The 15,116-nt window shown below is 51.1% G+C and overlaps 1 protein-coding gene across 1 annotated transcript; it reads right to left on the minus strand.

Annotated features, from left to right (window-relative positions):
* Positions 1-689: 689 nt before the first annotated feature.
* SFTPD (surfactant protein D) lies at positions 690-11,091 on the minus strand. Its single transcript, XM_030862835.1, has 7 exons — positions 10,893-11,091; positions 5,290-5,406; positions 4,902-5,018; positions 4,472-4,588; positions 4,001-4,117; positions 3,327-3,410; positions 690-1,063 (listed from the first exon to the last, which is right to left on the minus strand). Exons 1-7 carry the CDS (start codon positions 11,089-11,091, stop codon positions 690-692), a joined length of 1,125 nt encoding a protein of 374 aa, XP_030718695.1.
* Positions 11,092-15,116: the final 4,025 nt, after the last annotated feature.

Below are 15,116 nucleotides of genomic sequence, written 5' to 3' on the forward strand. Positions count from 1 at the left end.
GCAGAGCAGCCAGAAGGATAAGAAAATTGCAAGCACAAGAGGAAAAGGGAAGGAGGAGGCAGTGATCAGCTGGGTCAAATGCGGCCGATGGCTGGAGGAGGTGGAGGGCAGAGGAGGAGACGCTGGATTTTGTAACAGGAAGGTCTTGGAGATCTCATTTTAGCCCTTGCCCTGGGAAAGCAGGCTGGCCCCCTTTTCCTCTGATAGGTCTTCCTGGTGTGAAGCCAGTTTCAAACTTCATTCTGAGGGAGGCGTTCCATACCAGCCCTGCCTGCTGGGCTCACCCATGGCTCTGTGGAGAAGCCCTGGCCAGCAGAGGGTCACCTTTTTTTTTTTCTTTTTTATAAATTTTATTTATTTATTTATTTTTGGCTGCGTTGGGTGTTTGTTGCGGTGCACGGGCTTCTCATTGCGGTGGCTTCTCTTGTGGTGGAGCACAGGATCTAGGCGTGTGGGCTTCAGTAGTTGTGGCTTGCGGGCACTAGAGCGCAGGCTCAGTAGTTGTGGCGCATGGGCTTAGTTGCTCCGCGGCACATGGGATCTTCCCGGACCAAGGTTCGAACCCGTGTCCCCTGCACTGGCAGGCGGATTCTTAACCACTGCACCACCAGGGAAGGCCTGAGGGTCACCTTTTTATTGGGACATTGGCAGCACACAGCTCTGGGCAGTGCCCCACCCTCCCCGGGGGCTCAGAACTCGCAGATCACAAGGCACCGGTTTCCGCAGGCCTTGTCGTTCCACGTGCCATCGGGATAGATCTCCACGCAGTTCTCTGTGTCTCTGTTGTTGGGCTCCCCGGGGGCCCAGTTAGAATACACCAGGGGCTCCCCTGTGGGGTAGGTGAACGTGCCTTCCTTCTTGTTGTCGGTCATGCTCAGGAAAGCAGACTTGTTCTGGTCTGCGACCAGCTGTTTCAAGGCCTCGTTCTCGGCTGCAGAGCGTGGCGAGGCCATCTTTCCCCCGGCCTGTGTGCATATCTGCTGTGCATCCTGAAAAGTTTTTTCGAAACCTCCCGTCTTGAAGATCTTCTCCCCGACACCCCGGCCACTGGGAAAGAGGTCCACTAGGGGAAGAGGAGAGTCAAGTTGGGGTGTGGCAGCACCTGGACCTTTGTGCTCCAACCAGAGCCCCCCAGCCTCCCATCCAGGGTACCAGGGCACCAGATAGGATGGAAGTGAGGCACTGGTTCCAGAGCAGCCCTGGCTCCACGATGCGCCCTCTGAGTGGTGCTGTGGTCTCCAGTTACAGGTGAGGACCCTGGAACTCGGGGAGCTTACGTAAGAGGCCCAAAGTCACACAGATGTCAAATGTAGAGTGAGGATCAAACCTTGTTGGATGTGACACTAAAGCTTAGACGTGCACTTTCTGTTCCTCCCCATGTCATATGCCAGAATTGGTTTCTCAATTACTGTGTAGATTGGAATGACTTTGGCCAGGGAAATGACACGGTGCTGACCAGGGCAGTTCCTAAGAGTGTGGGAAACACCATGCAGGGGGCTCGCTCTCACCCCTGCATGATGGCTGGGCATGTGGGGTTGTCAGAAGGGGGTCTGTACTGTGTGAAGGGGTGAGGGGAAAGGAGAGGAGAGGGTGGGGCATCTGAGAGCAGCGACATGCTAATCTCTGCACTGGGGGCAGCCCAGTGTTGGCCTCTTGATATGCTTACGGGTGATGCCCCAGCCAGTCAGCCTCCCTGGACCGCTGGGCAGGGGATGAAGGCTTCTGAGAGGTGTGTGTGGGAATGGGGGGCAGGAGTGGGATCGGCGCTGGAGAGACCCCTGTTTGGGAGTCAGAAGGCCACGTGTTCAGCCCCAACCTGACAATGACGGTCCAGGTGGGCAAGGGAAAGTCACTTCCCTTTTCAGGGTTTCCCATTCCTTATTTCTAAAGCAGGTGTACACTACATAAAAGCATCGCCTGTGTGACATGTTAAGTATCTCTTATTCCTTCATCCTATCCCCATCCCTTTGACTTCTAGGCTCATGCATGGAAATCTTCAGGGCTCCTAAGAGGGCTCACTGGACTGGGTAGGAACCCAGACTACACCCTGACCCACTGCCCTTCTCCTCTGAGTAGTTTCAACAAGGACTCAGAGGCCAGATTCTCCACGGGGTCAGGATGGCACCCAGAGCAGCCCTGGACAAGGTCAGTGCAAGTTCATGCGCCATAATTGGGTTTATGTCCCATGCATCTGGGACATGCGTGAATATGCCCATATATCCATCTGGAGGTACACAGGTGGAATTAAGGTCCATCTGGATGGGTGTGCATATTTGTGTGTGCATACGTGTGCCTGTGTGCACATGTATGTAGATGGTGTGGAGTGAGCGATGGTGTTTAAGTACCCACACATGTGGCCGGTGCCTATGCCCATGTTCTCCTTTGTTTACATCAGTGTGCATATGAGCAAGGGAACGGGTATGCAGATATGTTTGTAGAGGGAGGAGAACATCAAACGCTGGCAACTCTCATCCTTACTACTTAGGTACTTAGTTGGCTTGAGCCCTTAGGAACCAACCCTATATCCCACCCCTGTATGCTCTACTCCTTCAGAAAACTCTTCTTTTTTTGGATCATGAGGTTTGATGAATGATGTGGACTCAAAGCTGATGTCAGGGAAAGCAGAGAAGGTGGAGGGGCAGTTGGGGACTGAGGCAGAGAGTCCCAAAGGCACCGGGTGGTCAGGTGCGCACTCCAGGAGACCTCTGCCTCCTTAGGATTCCAGGCTTAGGGAAGAATCTCTGCTTTAAACACCCAAGGAGATGCAGGGAGAGTCCAGCACTGGCCAGAGACTGGAGACAGCCTGCCCCTGCCAGACCCAGGGGCATCTTTAGGGTGAGATACTCAGTGGCCACCCAGCAAGGTTGGGCCCCACCAGACTTGAACCCCATGAGCAGCATCCCAGCCCCTGCTCACAGGACTATGTCTGGATTCTCTGCTGCCTGGGCTGTGCAGCTGCATCTCTGGGTACTTGCATACCTGGCTCCACAGAGGGAAGAGATGCATTGTGGGTTGGGTGTCCCCTTGTCTATCATAGGGACATGCCCAGAGTAGGCAGGGGTGAAAGTCTCCTGCATTGGTGACAAGGACTGCATTCTCCTCCTTTTCCCTTGCATCTCCTTGCAGCTCCTGGAGTACGTGGCTGCACTGCTGTGTCCCAGCCCATCCTTAGCCCCACTGCCTGCCCCAGTTCCAGGTCCAGTCCTAAACATGGTCCCAGCCAAGTTCAATTTTAGACCCAAGCCCAGCCAACTCCAAGCCAAGACCCAGACCTAGGATGAGGCCCACCGTTGGTATCTGGTTCAGGTTCAGGTCCAGGAACTCACCTTTCTTATAATGAGAGAAAGCATTCTGGAGGCGTTGTAGCTGTCCCTGTAAGGTCTCCATCCGCTGCCGGAGAGCAGTGATGTCTGCAGGGCAGAGAGGTCGAGTGAAGAAAGGTCCAGCACAGCCTGGGATCAGCTCAGAGCCCGGGCCTCAAGGGAAGTGTACCCAGTTGCAGACACATATTGGGGGTGGGGGTAAAGAACTGGGACGGAGCCCTAGGAAGCCCACATCTGCTGACATAGGTGGGCCTGTGCTGCCCACAGGATTTCCTATGTTTCTGCTATGAACACTGTTCCCTGAGCAGGTCCCTGCACCACACTGACACTGAACCAGGTGACACTGTAATTCCAAATTCGAGGAACCTGATAACACTTCCTTTTGGGGGGTGGGAGTAGAGGAATACATGTAGCTCAAGTACTTCCCATCCACTGGGTTATTTGAAGTTCAAAGCTATCTGATGAATTGGGAAGGGAGGTGCGCTCGTCCCGAAGATCAGATAGAAAAACTGCTCAGGTTGCCCTCCAGCGAGTCATAGAGGCTAAGACCAGCGTCCGCTTTGACTTCCAGCCCCCACCTGTAACTAAGGGGGATGCCTGAGAGGAGGGCCCGGGAGGGCCTCCTCCCACCCTCCGTCCCCACCCGTGCCCTTGTGGGGCCCCCAGATCTTCCTTACCTTGGAGTCCACTCTCTCCCTTCGCTCCTCTGTCTCCAGGAGCACCTCTGTCCCCCTTCAGTCCCGGGGGGCCCCTGGCACCTGGAGGTCCCTGTGGACCCATGGCTCCAGAAGGCCCTGGGATCAGAGAAGAAGAGTTGGGTGAGTTCTGAACACATTTTCTAGCATTTTCACCTCCCCCAGTACATGGACTATCTTATCGTCCAGCAATACGCCCTCCCCATATACATATGTCCCTCTGTGCCCTGAACCCAGCCTTGCATCCTCTCTGTGTACTGACTGTCCCTGTCACCCAACAACCAACCTTCCCTGTACATAGACGGTCCCTGCTACTCGCCCTACCCTCTCCCTAGAGACAGACAGTTCCCAGAGCCCAACACTGGCTGTCGCCCTGGAGTGCTAGCTCTGACCTGGCGCGTGGTGATGGTGGGCACAGGGGAACAGGAGCCCAGCCCAGCTTCCATCACTCACCTGCTGCCCCAGCACTTCCAGGGGCTCCGCGTTCACCGGGGGCACCTCTCTCTCCTTTAAGACCTGCGGGGCCTCTTGCCCCTGGGGAGCCCTGCATGCCCGTGGCACCCACTCCTCCTGAGGAAGGAACAAATTGGGACGAACACGGCTGAGAGTGCGCTCAGCACTCATCATTGCCTCGGAAGTGGAGCTTTTCACCCACAGCTCCAGGTGAGAGAATGAACTGGGAGACGGTGCTCCTTAATGCCTGGCCTCCTCTGGGGAGGGTATCGGGGAAATACGGTCAGTGTGGGAATCTGCGGAGAGAGACCCTGGCAAGGCCTACCCGCTGCAGATGGTCCAGGCTTTTCCAGGCACTGTGCGCATGCCTTAGGCACCATCACAGACTGCCACGCCTCCTTCTCACACCCGTCACATACCAGCCACCTACCACTGGGTCCAGTCTCGCCTTTGGGGCCTGGTGCACCTGCAGGTCCTATGTTCCCCTGCCTCCCTGAGGGACCGTCTCTTCCAGCTGGACCAGGCATACCTGGAGGTCCTGGAGGCCCTGGGGAAAAGGACCAGCCCAGTTAGTGACACTGAATCTCCTTGGAAGTGGGAGTGCCTAAAAGATGAGGGCAGTAATAGAAGTCTGAGAGGCAGCATCCTCCTAGAGGTGCTGCCCCACAGCAGCTCCAGTCTTCCCTGAAATAACCCAGCGCCACCTTGGAAACAGCCTTCTGCCTCCTTCCTGGGGTAGAATCTGTGCATGCCTACCGGCACATCCTAGCGACACCACACCACCTGCAGACATCTGCATTCCATGCCCAGCTGCTCACCAGGTGGTCCGGTGTCTCCCTTTGGCCCGGGTTCTCCAGCAAAGCCATTGTCCCCTTTGGGCCCAACTGGGCCAGCTGGTCCAGGCATCCCTGCTTCTCCTACAGGTCCTGGTAAACCTGTGGCAGCAGAAAAAATGGGCATAAACCTGGCCCCAGGCCCCGGAGGAGCCGGAGGATATTCCTTCAGGTTTCTATAAGGTGTAGACACTTCACCTCCACAAGACCCGGTCCAGTGGTGATCCAGGAAATGGGCATCCACATCCCCATTTTACAGGTGAAGAAACAGGCTTGCCAGAGCTGGAGGCAGATCAAACCAAGACCTGCCCTGACTTTCCATACAACGCACCTTCCCCGGCCCCAAGGCCACAGTATTTACAGCAGGCAAGCCTGTCAGCTTTTGCCCTTGATCATGGACTCCTTGCCCTCCCCCTTCCCAGAACCAAAGTTTATATCAGAAATGACACCAGATGCTAATCACCAGAGAAATATAAATCAAAACCACAATGAGCTACCACCTCACACCTGTGAGAATGGCTATTATCAAAAAGTCAGCAAATAACAGGTGTTGGAGGGCGTGGAGAAAAGGGAACCTTTGTGCACTGTAGGTGGGAATGTAAACTGGCACAGCCACTGTGGAGAACAGTATGTAAGTTCCTTAAAAAATTAAAAATAGAACTACCATGCAATCCAGCAATTCAACCTCTGTGTATTTAAACAAAGAAAATGAAAACACTAACGCAAAAAGATTTATGTGCCTCCAAGTTCATTGCAGCATTGTTTATAGTAGCCAAGTGGAGGTGGCCTAGAGCCTAGGTATTCATGGATAGATGAATGGATGGAGAAAATGCAAGGCGTATATACAATGGAACATTATTCAGCTGTAAAAAGGAATGAAATCTTGCCATTTGCAACAACCTGGGTGAACCTTGAGGGCATCATGCTAAGTGAGATATGTCAGACAGAGAAAGGTACCATACGATCTTACTTACATGTAGAATCTAAAAAACAAATGAACAAAACAGCGTGCTCATAGATACAGAGAACAGATTGGTAGTTGCTAGAGGTGGGGTTGGGGAGTGAGCAGAACGGGTGAAAGTAGTCAAAAGGTACAAACTTCCAGTTATAAAATAAATGAGTCCTAGGAATGTAATGTACAGCAAGGTTCCTATAGTAAATAATACTGTGTTGCACGCTTGAAAGTTGTTAAAGGCGTAAAAGTTCTCATCACGCACACGAAAAATTGTAGCTCTGTGTGTGGATGGATTTTCATAAGGCTTGTCATCATTTCACAATATATACAAATATAAAATCATGATGTTGTTCACCTGAAAGTAATATAATATTATATATCAATTATACTGTAATAAAAAGAAGAGAAAAAGCTATGTAACATGCTCTTAAAACTATAGAAATTAGACCAAATTATTATGCATCATTAAGTGATAAAAGTATGCTATAAACACTCTATTTAATATGATTCTGTTTCCTAAATATGTCCATGAATGTGTAGGGCGTGTGCACACATAAAACACATTGGCTAAACCACAAGAACAGCACATACAAAAGTGTTAACAGTTGCTGTTTCTAAGTGGTACAATTAAGGTATTTTTAATTTTCTTCCTTTTATCTTTAGTGACCACTTATTATTATTATTTTTTTACACATATTATTTTTTATTGGAAAAATGACCAAACATTTTAAACTTGTTACCTCGAGAAAGACTGCCCAAGTCTGAAATTATATGAGATCTACCTCGATTTAAGAATTTTACACTCTGTGTAAAATTGTGAGTTTGGTTATTCTTTCATTGAGATGAAATTCACATCATATAAAATTAACCTTTTTGTTTTCGGCTGCGTGTGCAGCTTGTGGGATCTCAGTTCCCTGACCAGGGATCGAACCTGGGGCCCGGCAGTGAGAGGGCTGAGTCCCAACTGCTGGACCGCCAGGGAATTCCCTAAAATTAACCTTTTTAAATTTTACAAGTCATTGGCGTTTAGCACATTCACAACGTGGTGCAACTACCACTCTATTTAGTTCAAAAATATTTCACCAACCCCAAAGAAAACCTCATATCCGTTATCACTCTGTCCCCGCTTCTTCCCAGGCCCGGCTACCACTATTCTGCTTCTGTCTCTATTACTTATTCTGGACATTTTATGTAAATACATACAATATATGAGCTTTTGTGTCTGGCTTTTTTAACTCGGAGTGACGTTCTTGAGGCTTATCCAATTTGTAGCGCGTCTCAGCACTTCATTCCTTTGTGTGGCTGAGCAATGTTCTAGCGTATGAACACAACACGTTCCGTTTATCCATTCACCACGGATAAACGTCGATGGACACATGGGTTGTTTCCATCCTTTGGCTGTTGTGAATAAAGCATTCATGTGCAAAAAAACAAGAGAAGAAATGACACCTGTCAGGTGCTGCTAACTTATTCATTCACTTATTTGTTCATTTCCTCATTGTTTCATTTATTTGTTCGCTGGGAAACGAACTATGGAACATAACTTTCTGCTTAGCACTGAACAGGATGTAAATGTTAGCACCAGGTCCTGGTCTGCAAGGGATTTGTCACTGAATTTTAAACTGTGAGGCATGGGTAACGAGCGAGGAAGACAGTTTATGAGATGTCCCTCCTCCCATCCCAGCACCTCCAACCCCAGCACACACACATAGTCGGAGGAAACAGGACTTCAAGGAGAAGAGAGGTGACATTTCAGATTTGGAAACTGTGCCCCAGGGTAAGAAAGGCCAGGACCTGCCTGGGCCAAGCATGTGCTGGTGGTGGGAGACTGTGCATTTGATGGGTGGCTGAGAGCTTCTGTGCTGGGCATTGTGTTCTGCTTTTAGTTACAATCCTCACTAGGCGTGAAATGGAAGCATAGAGGATGGGCCCCGCATCCCAATCCCACAGTGTGCCGTGCTCAGGCAGAGACATCCTGGCCCCGGGCCAAGCCTCTCTTGGGCTCCCCACTGGCCGGGGTGGCAGCAGGTACATGGGAAAAAAGCCACTCCTTAGAGGGGAGCATTAGAGGTTGCCCATCCTTGTGCAGAAACTGTGGAGGCCATGAGAGCACCCTTTTCAGCAGCAAGAACCATGCCTCCCAAAGCACTCGCTTTGCATCCTAGCATCCCCCGAAGTCCTAGCCCTGTACCTTACTGCCACCCGAAGTGAAGTTTTATGCACCACCGATTTGGCCAGTCGTAACTATTAAAATTCCTCCTGTCTTGGCAATTTACATTCATTTATTCCACAAGTATTCACTGAGCTTCTACTAGGTACAAAGCACTGTCCTAAATGCTGGGATTTTATTAGTGAAAAAAACAGACAAAACCCAAATCCCTTCCTCATGGAACTTAAACTCAACTGCATAGAAATAGATAATCAAAGTTAAAATGTACAACATATGATAATTTATAAGATCAGAATAAGTGCCACAGAGGAAAAATAAAGCATAGAGTATTGGTGGGGCCGTGCAGTGTTCTCTCTCCAATAGGAGGGCCAGAGAAGGACTCTGTCTGTGACTAAAGCCATGAAGGAGGTGAGGAGTGAGCCATGGGGATGTGTGTGGAAAGAGCAAGGCCCTAAGGAGGCAGGGGGCCAAGCGTGCTTAGGGACCAGCGACAAGCCAGTGTGGTCAGAGCCCAGGGAGAGTGGGAGGAGTGGAAGGAAATGAGATCAGAGAGATCAGCAGGGGTGGAGGGTGGTCTTGGGGACTGCTGTGGGGTGTGAGGTTTTACTCCAAGGGAGATGTGCGCCCCTGGGAGGACTCTCTCACCGAATCCTTTCGGGCGGGGGTCTTGGAGGTGCTGAGGAATGAGGGAATTGTCCTTGGAAATTCAGCCCCCCAAGCAGGGTCCGGGTCTTATTGGCCCTGCATGAAATGTCTGGAGCATCACCAAGTGACCCAGCTCCACCCTCTACCTCTGCCCAAGGGTCTCTCCTCTCAGGCCCATCTTGTCCTTTACAGCAGGTTCTTGGGACCACGTGCATCAGAATCTTGTCACCAGTGCAGACTCTGGCCCCACCCAGACTTACTGGGTCAGGATTCTGGGGATGCTCTGATCTCCAGGAAATCCTCAGACCCATAACAGTTGAATAACTAAAGTGCCTGGGACTGAGGAGCCAGAGAGGAGCCTGGTCCTTGGTCCAGCTGTGCAGTGTTCTCTCTCCAAGCACCGACCCAAGGCCAGGCTTGGAACGCACAAGAAGCGGGGGGCTCAGCCACATCCATGCTGCTCAGAGAGCCACTGTAGGAAAGGCTCCCTACCCCACACCCTGCCCCGGGATTCAGTTCAGGGCCCCACTGGGAGCTAGAGAGAGCTGGCACCTTGAATACCGCCCTTCTCCTGAGTTCACTTCCAGGCAACCTTCTCCAAGCCCCAGCCCAGTTATGTTGGGAACTACTTTCTGTCTGTTAAGGACAGACCGATAATTGTCCCTTATCCTACAAAGCCTGGGGATGTTACCTATTCTCCCCAGCTTAAATGCTGCTCGTTTTCTTCCTCCCCAACCAAAATGCAAACTCCAGAAAGATAAAGACCTCAGTTGATCCCTGCATAGCCCTGGCCTAGTGCCATGGTGGTCCCCTTGTTCTTGTTGCTGGTTCATTGAATTCTCACTTCTTGCCAGTAAGACCCAGATCCTCCCCTGTGGGGCAGTATTTCTCGGACAATTCCCTTAATAATCAGTACCTTTGGAAACCTCAGGAGAATTCACCTGATTGGTACAGCAAGAAGATGCAACTTTATCCTGAAGACTCAACAGGAAAATGAAGCCCTGGCTCAATTATTTGTTGCTGTGTAGTAGATATTATTCCCATCTACAGATGAGCAAACTGAGACTCAGAGACACTGAGTGGCTTGTCTCTGGGGGGGTCCCTGCTGTGGAGCTGGAGCTAGCAGTTGAGCACAGATGTGTCTGATGCAGAAGCCCATGTCCTTTTCATCTTCCACGTTGGGTTTCATATAGCACCTTTGTGTCACAATTTTCCTACCTATCAAATGAGATTAATACATCCCTTGTAAGACTTTTGGTGGGATTAAATAAACCACTCAAGTGAACACCCAAGCACGGGGCTGAACAAAGAAATGTCAGCTGCCTTTCCTTCTCTCCTCTCTCCATAATGTATTTAGGGAAAATCCTTTTGACCAGGCCTGAGTATGGGGCCACAGAGCCTCATCCTTTCCCACCCCTCATGGAGTAGAGTTTAATTGCATATTAAAAATATTTAACATCCTGCAGAGGCACCATTTAAGCAGAATGAACAACAGTTAAGTTCTGGAGTACGGTTCTAGAGGACCCCAAATACCAGTCGTTTACTCACTGTTTGCTCTTTCTTGGGTGGGTGGAGTCAAGATCCTAGGGGAGGAATCAGGGCAGCTGCTGACGGAGCTGGGGGCTCGGGGCAGCCCGTCTTTGCCAACCAGTAAGGCTGTGTTTTAAGTGTGCTGGATATCTGGAGGAAACCCACCCATGCGGGATGAAGAAGACCATCTCCAAGGTTTACACAGCAGAAAATCCAGAGTTTCTGGGTTGGTTACAATTTCAATGCCCACCCCTTCCCACCAGGACAAGCCCATGGTCCCAGCTCTACCTGGATCCCCCTTCTCGCCCTGGGGGCCTTCTCTCCCATCTCGTCCATCACGACCAGGCAGGCCCGTCTTCGGAGGGTTACACATGACCAGGGTGCAGGCGTTGGCCAGTGTTTTCTGGGAATAGGTCTTCATTTCTTCCCCCAGAGACCTTGGGGGCTGTGAGAGCAGAATCAGCGTGGAGAGAGGGAGGAGAAGCATGTCCTAGGCAGAGGAACAGGAAGAAAGGGGCCATGCTTTTGGTGCGAGGATGTGGATTTTAGGGCTTGGCCTAGCTCCTGGAGGTGAGGAGAAGCACTTCCTCAACCTCCTCTCCTCTGCTCTGGGGCCAAGAGCAGCGGGGCTCTGAAAGCAGTTTAGGGACAAGGTGGGCATAAGGTCTGGCCTGAGAGGACATGAGTTGACCAGCTGGACTTCTGACGGGGGTGACCAGCAGCATGAACCTATTCTTAGATGGTCTGTGTCATCCCTTCTTGTGCCTCCCCTTGGGCACTGCCATGGGCACTGTGGCAAGGATGTAGAATTCCTCACTGAGGCCATCTGTCACATCAGGAAAGACTCACTGAGAGCTCTCGGGCGGGCCCCTTCCCATCTCTGGACCTCCTTCTCCCTTTCTGTACCAGTAAGTTGGTTGACTTAATTCTGACAAGGCAAACTCGTTTCCTCTCACTTGCTGCCTTGGATGGACTAGTCCTGGTGGGCTCAAGGGCTGCCTGAGAAAAAGCCAGAGTCCCGAGCACTGGATGGGTGAATGACTGCATGTTTGCCAGGTGATCTGCTATTCCCGGGCTCCACGAGGAAAGTCCATGGGACACCTAGAGTCCTGTCCAGGCCTCCTGAGAGGACTTGGAACAGGGGCCTCATGGAGGAAGGGTACGTGTGAGACGGGCACAGTCCGGGGAAGGCTAGTCTCTGGGAGGAAAGAGCAGATGTCCAAGAGTGCATCCGGTTACCATCGGAAAGGGACTCAGGAATTAAGTGAGGTCAGGGTGGGTGCAGGACCTGGGCCCAACATTGGGCTTCTTTCCTCTCTCAGAGAGAAACTGTAAAGTTACGAGCATGGAAAGGGCTCATGGGAGTTGCAGAGGCTGGGAACAAAGCCTGAGGACCTGTGCAAAGGACAGGGGGTCACCAGGCTGGCTGAGGTAGTGGGAGGGGAGAAGCTTCCTGGCCAGAGAAGTACCTCCTTCCAAGAGGAAGATGAGCTGCATTTTCCACAGGGGCTTCCAGACAATGGCATCTGAGGTCTGGTTGGATGTCACATCCAACTCACCCAACCTCTCCCAGCCCAGGAAACACATCTCCCACCGAGCAAAGGGAACAGAATGAAGAGTGCTCCTTAGTACTCCATTGTGCCCTCACCTGCAACAGCTACCCTCCGAGACGGGAGCAGCTGCACAGACCTGCCTTCCTCAACACCCCTAGGGTAAACCACCCAGACAGGCAGGAAGATATTCACCAGACATTGGGAAAACAGAATGAGAGGCAAGGACAGAGACACTCACTGTTGCTTCCTCTAGGGCTCCAGAAGCTCCAGGCAAATAGAGTTTCCTGGGCAGGCACTGGCTTTTTATACACGCCCTGTAATGTAAGCCTCCCAGCCCCGGTTTTCCGAGAACTCGCATCAAGAAGCGGGGCAATTTACTTCCTTGTTGACACACTCAATTTCACCCCACCTGGGTCCTGGACACCTGTCACTGATGTTTGTAAAACTACACACACATCACCTTAGAGTTCATAGAGCACCCTCAGCCCACGATTTCATCTGCACCTCACTGCAGCCCTGTGAGTTCAGTGGCAGCATCAGTGTCTGTATTTCACAGATGTCCGGGAATCCAAGGTCCAGAGAAGACCAGCAAGTTGTACAATGACCTCCACGTCTTGCAAAAGCAGCTTGTGTCTGCAGAGTCCACTCTTTTGCTTCCTGCTCTAGATGTAGGACAGCCTCCCACTTGCCTTTTATGGGATGGCCTCCCCTTAACTTGGTTGCCCGAATCTCTCCACCTTTTTAGCCAGTGTTTGTCCATTCCATGGCTCTAGTGGCCAGTTTGGATCCCTGAGCTGCTAATATACTGTTGCAACCATCCCCAAGGAAACTCTAACTTCCAGTGACTGTGGGGCAGCTGCTGGCATCTCTGCTTGCTTTTAGATCCCTGTGACTTTATCTCTTCCATCAACCCTTCGCCTAGGTCTACACACCAGCCACCCCAGGTCTCCAATCCTCTCCTTTGGCCACCCCACTGGAGGTGCTGACTTGCTCCTGGGTTTTGATGATCCCTGTATATTATGGAATCTATAATGCCAGCTTTCCTCAGTTGGTAGGGAAAGGTCTTCTCTTTTCCATCCTGCAATTTTTTGAAGGAGGATCCCATAGTAGAGAACATGGGCCCCTAATGCTTGAGCTCTTCCATTATTAACACACAGCCCTCTCTATTCTAAGAGGTTCATGTGCCCTGCCCCCTAGAGATGTAGGTCAGCATGGAGGTTGAACTGAACATTAGCTCTCCTCTCCCCACAAAGCCTAATTGTCAAGTCTTATCCCGGTGGCTAGACAAACCCTCCTTATTTATGGTGACTTTTATTTCAGGAGTCCTATACTTTGTTCCTTCCTGCAAGCTGGCTTCTACTAACTACCACCTCCTAGACTGTCAAATACATCCCTCATGATGCCCTCAGGCCCCATTATAGCCCAGAATATGGTGTTTCCTTTGTCTAACTTCACATTCCAACAGAATCCAGTTCTATTTATGATCAAGCCCAGACACTCGTGTTGCAATGATAACCTTTGCTTTTCTCAGTTCCACCAACACAGGTGAGAAGAATCACAATGGCTTTCACGCAGAGGATCACTGGACCACACTGTCTTCCCAATACAAAGTCCAGGATGACTGCACAGTTTCTTTGGGAGCTGGTCACTGGTGCTGTACTGCAGCCGCAGAAGTATCTGCACCCTGTGGTGGACTTCATCAGCTGCACTTTTGTCAGAGCTAAGCTGTAGCCTCTGGTATTTTACCGGCTGCTCGTCCACATTACTGTTGAAACACCCAGCTCAGTGGGCCCATGTAGGGTTAGGCCATTCAAGATGGCTGTTCTCTTGCTCTCTCTACATCCCCCTGCTCGACCAGTCCCTGCTTCACTCACATGACTATCCAATCCTTTTAATTATAGGGCTTATTTAGTAACTGCCTACCCACTGCCCCAGCTGTTGGTTTCCTTGGTAACTGATGAGCCAACCTGACGTCAATTCCCCCTATAAATGGTAGCCTCCTCTCCCCCGGAGTGAGGATTGTTACGGCCTTCCTGCTCTCTGCCGAAGGTGGTATGTTGTGGCTCTAGGACCCTTGTGCTTTGGACGTGTAAGATCCCTTGTCCAATAAGCCACTGATGTCTTTGTCACTGTCTCCGGGCACTTTCTTCGGTCACAAGGCTGGGCGTCAACAAGGCTTGCAGGCCTGCGGGGTGCAGCTCAACAAATGGTGAGTCAGCCAAAACGCTGAGGAAACTCCCGGGAGAGCCGAGACGCTGGGGAATAAGGACGGGGAATGGAAAGTTGCGGGGGTAATCCTGGGGTGGCCGTCCACCAGCATGTGGGGCCCCACGGCAGCTGACTACTGTGAGAGTTGTCTTTCTGTCCCATTGTATTGATGACATCCTGTTAACCTTAGAGCCCCTTTCCAGTTTAAAAGCAGCAGCCCAGTGCATGAGGAGGGCTGGTGAATACAGACAAAACGCAAGAGACTTTCTGGGGGTTTTTTTTGTTGTTGTTTTTATCTACAAAATACAAACATACCCCTGATCTGCCACCCCCAAACAATTACAGACACAGGCTTTAAGGATATTCACTGAGGGACAGGCTTGTGAATTGGACGTGGCCAGTTACGCTGAAGGGTTTGTTTGAGGCCTGCGACAACGGCAAAACAATAAAGGTACCCTTGGGCTTCTGGTCCCAGCTATGGCAGGGGGCAGAGCAGCGATACAGTGTGATGGAGCAAAGCTATATGCAGCCTACGAGGCCTTACAACAGGTGGAAGGTATTACAAAAGGCCTACCCGCATTGTTAAGCAATGCAAAAACCCCCACTTTAGCGGCCATGAAGTTCAGGCCTGGGCCGATAAAATGCTATACCTGGCATTTTCACCTGCTCTTCAACCCCACTGCTGCCAGGCTAATTGAAGGATGAGCGGCCTACTTAAACAACAATTGAGACGGAGACCTGCTGTCTCAAC

The sequence above is a fragment of the Globicephala melas genome, chromosome 16 (genome assembly GCF_963455315.2).
Source record: "Globicephala melas chromosome 16, mGloMel1.2, whole genome shotgun sequence".
NCBI lineage: Eukaryota > Metazoa > Chordata > Mammalia > Artiodactyla > Delphinidae > Globicephala > Globicephala melas.

Excerpts from the sequence above, each read along its gene's own strand:
- SFTPD (XM_030862835.1), bottom strand. The coding sequence starts at position 11,091 with ATGCTTCTCCTCCCTCTCTCCACGCTGATTCTGCTCTCACAGCCCCCA. Across the intron at positions 5,019-5,289 it reads GGGAGACACCGGACCACCTG|GGCCTCCAGGACCTCCAGGT; the intron begins GTGAGCAGCTGG and ends CCTTTTCCCCAG. Across the intron at positions 4,589-4,901 it reads AGGCGAGACTGGACCCAGTG|GAGGAGTGGGTGCCACGGGC; the intron begins GTAGGTGGCTGG and ends TTCCTTCCTCAG.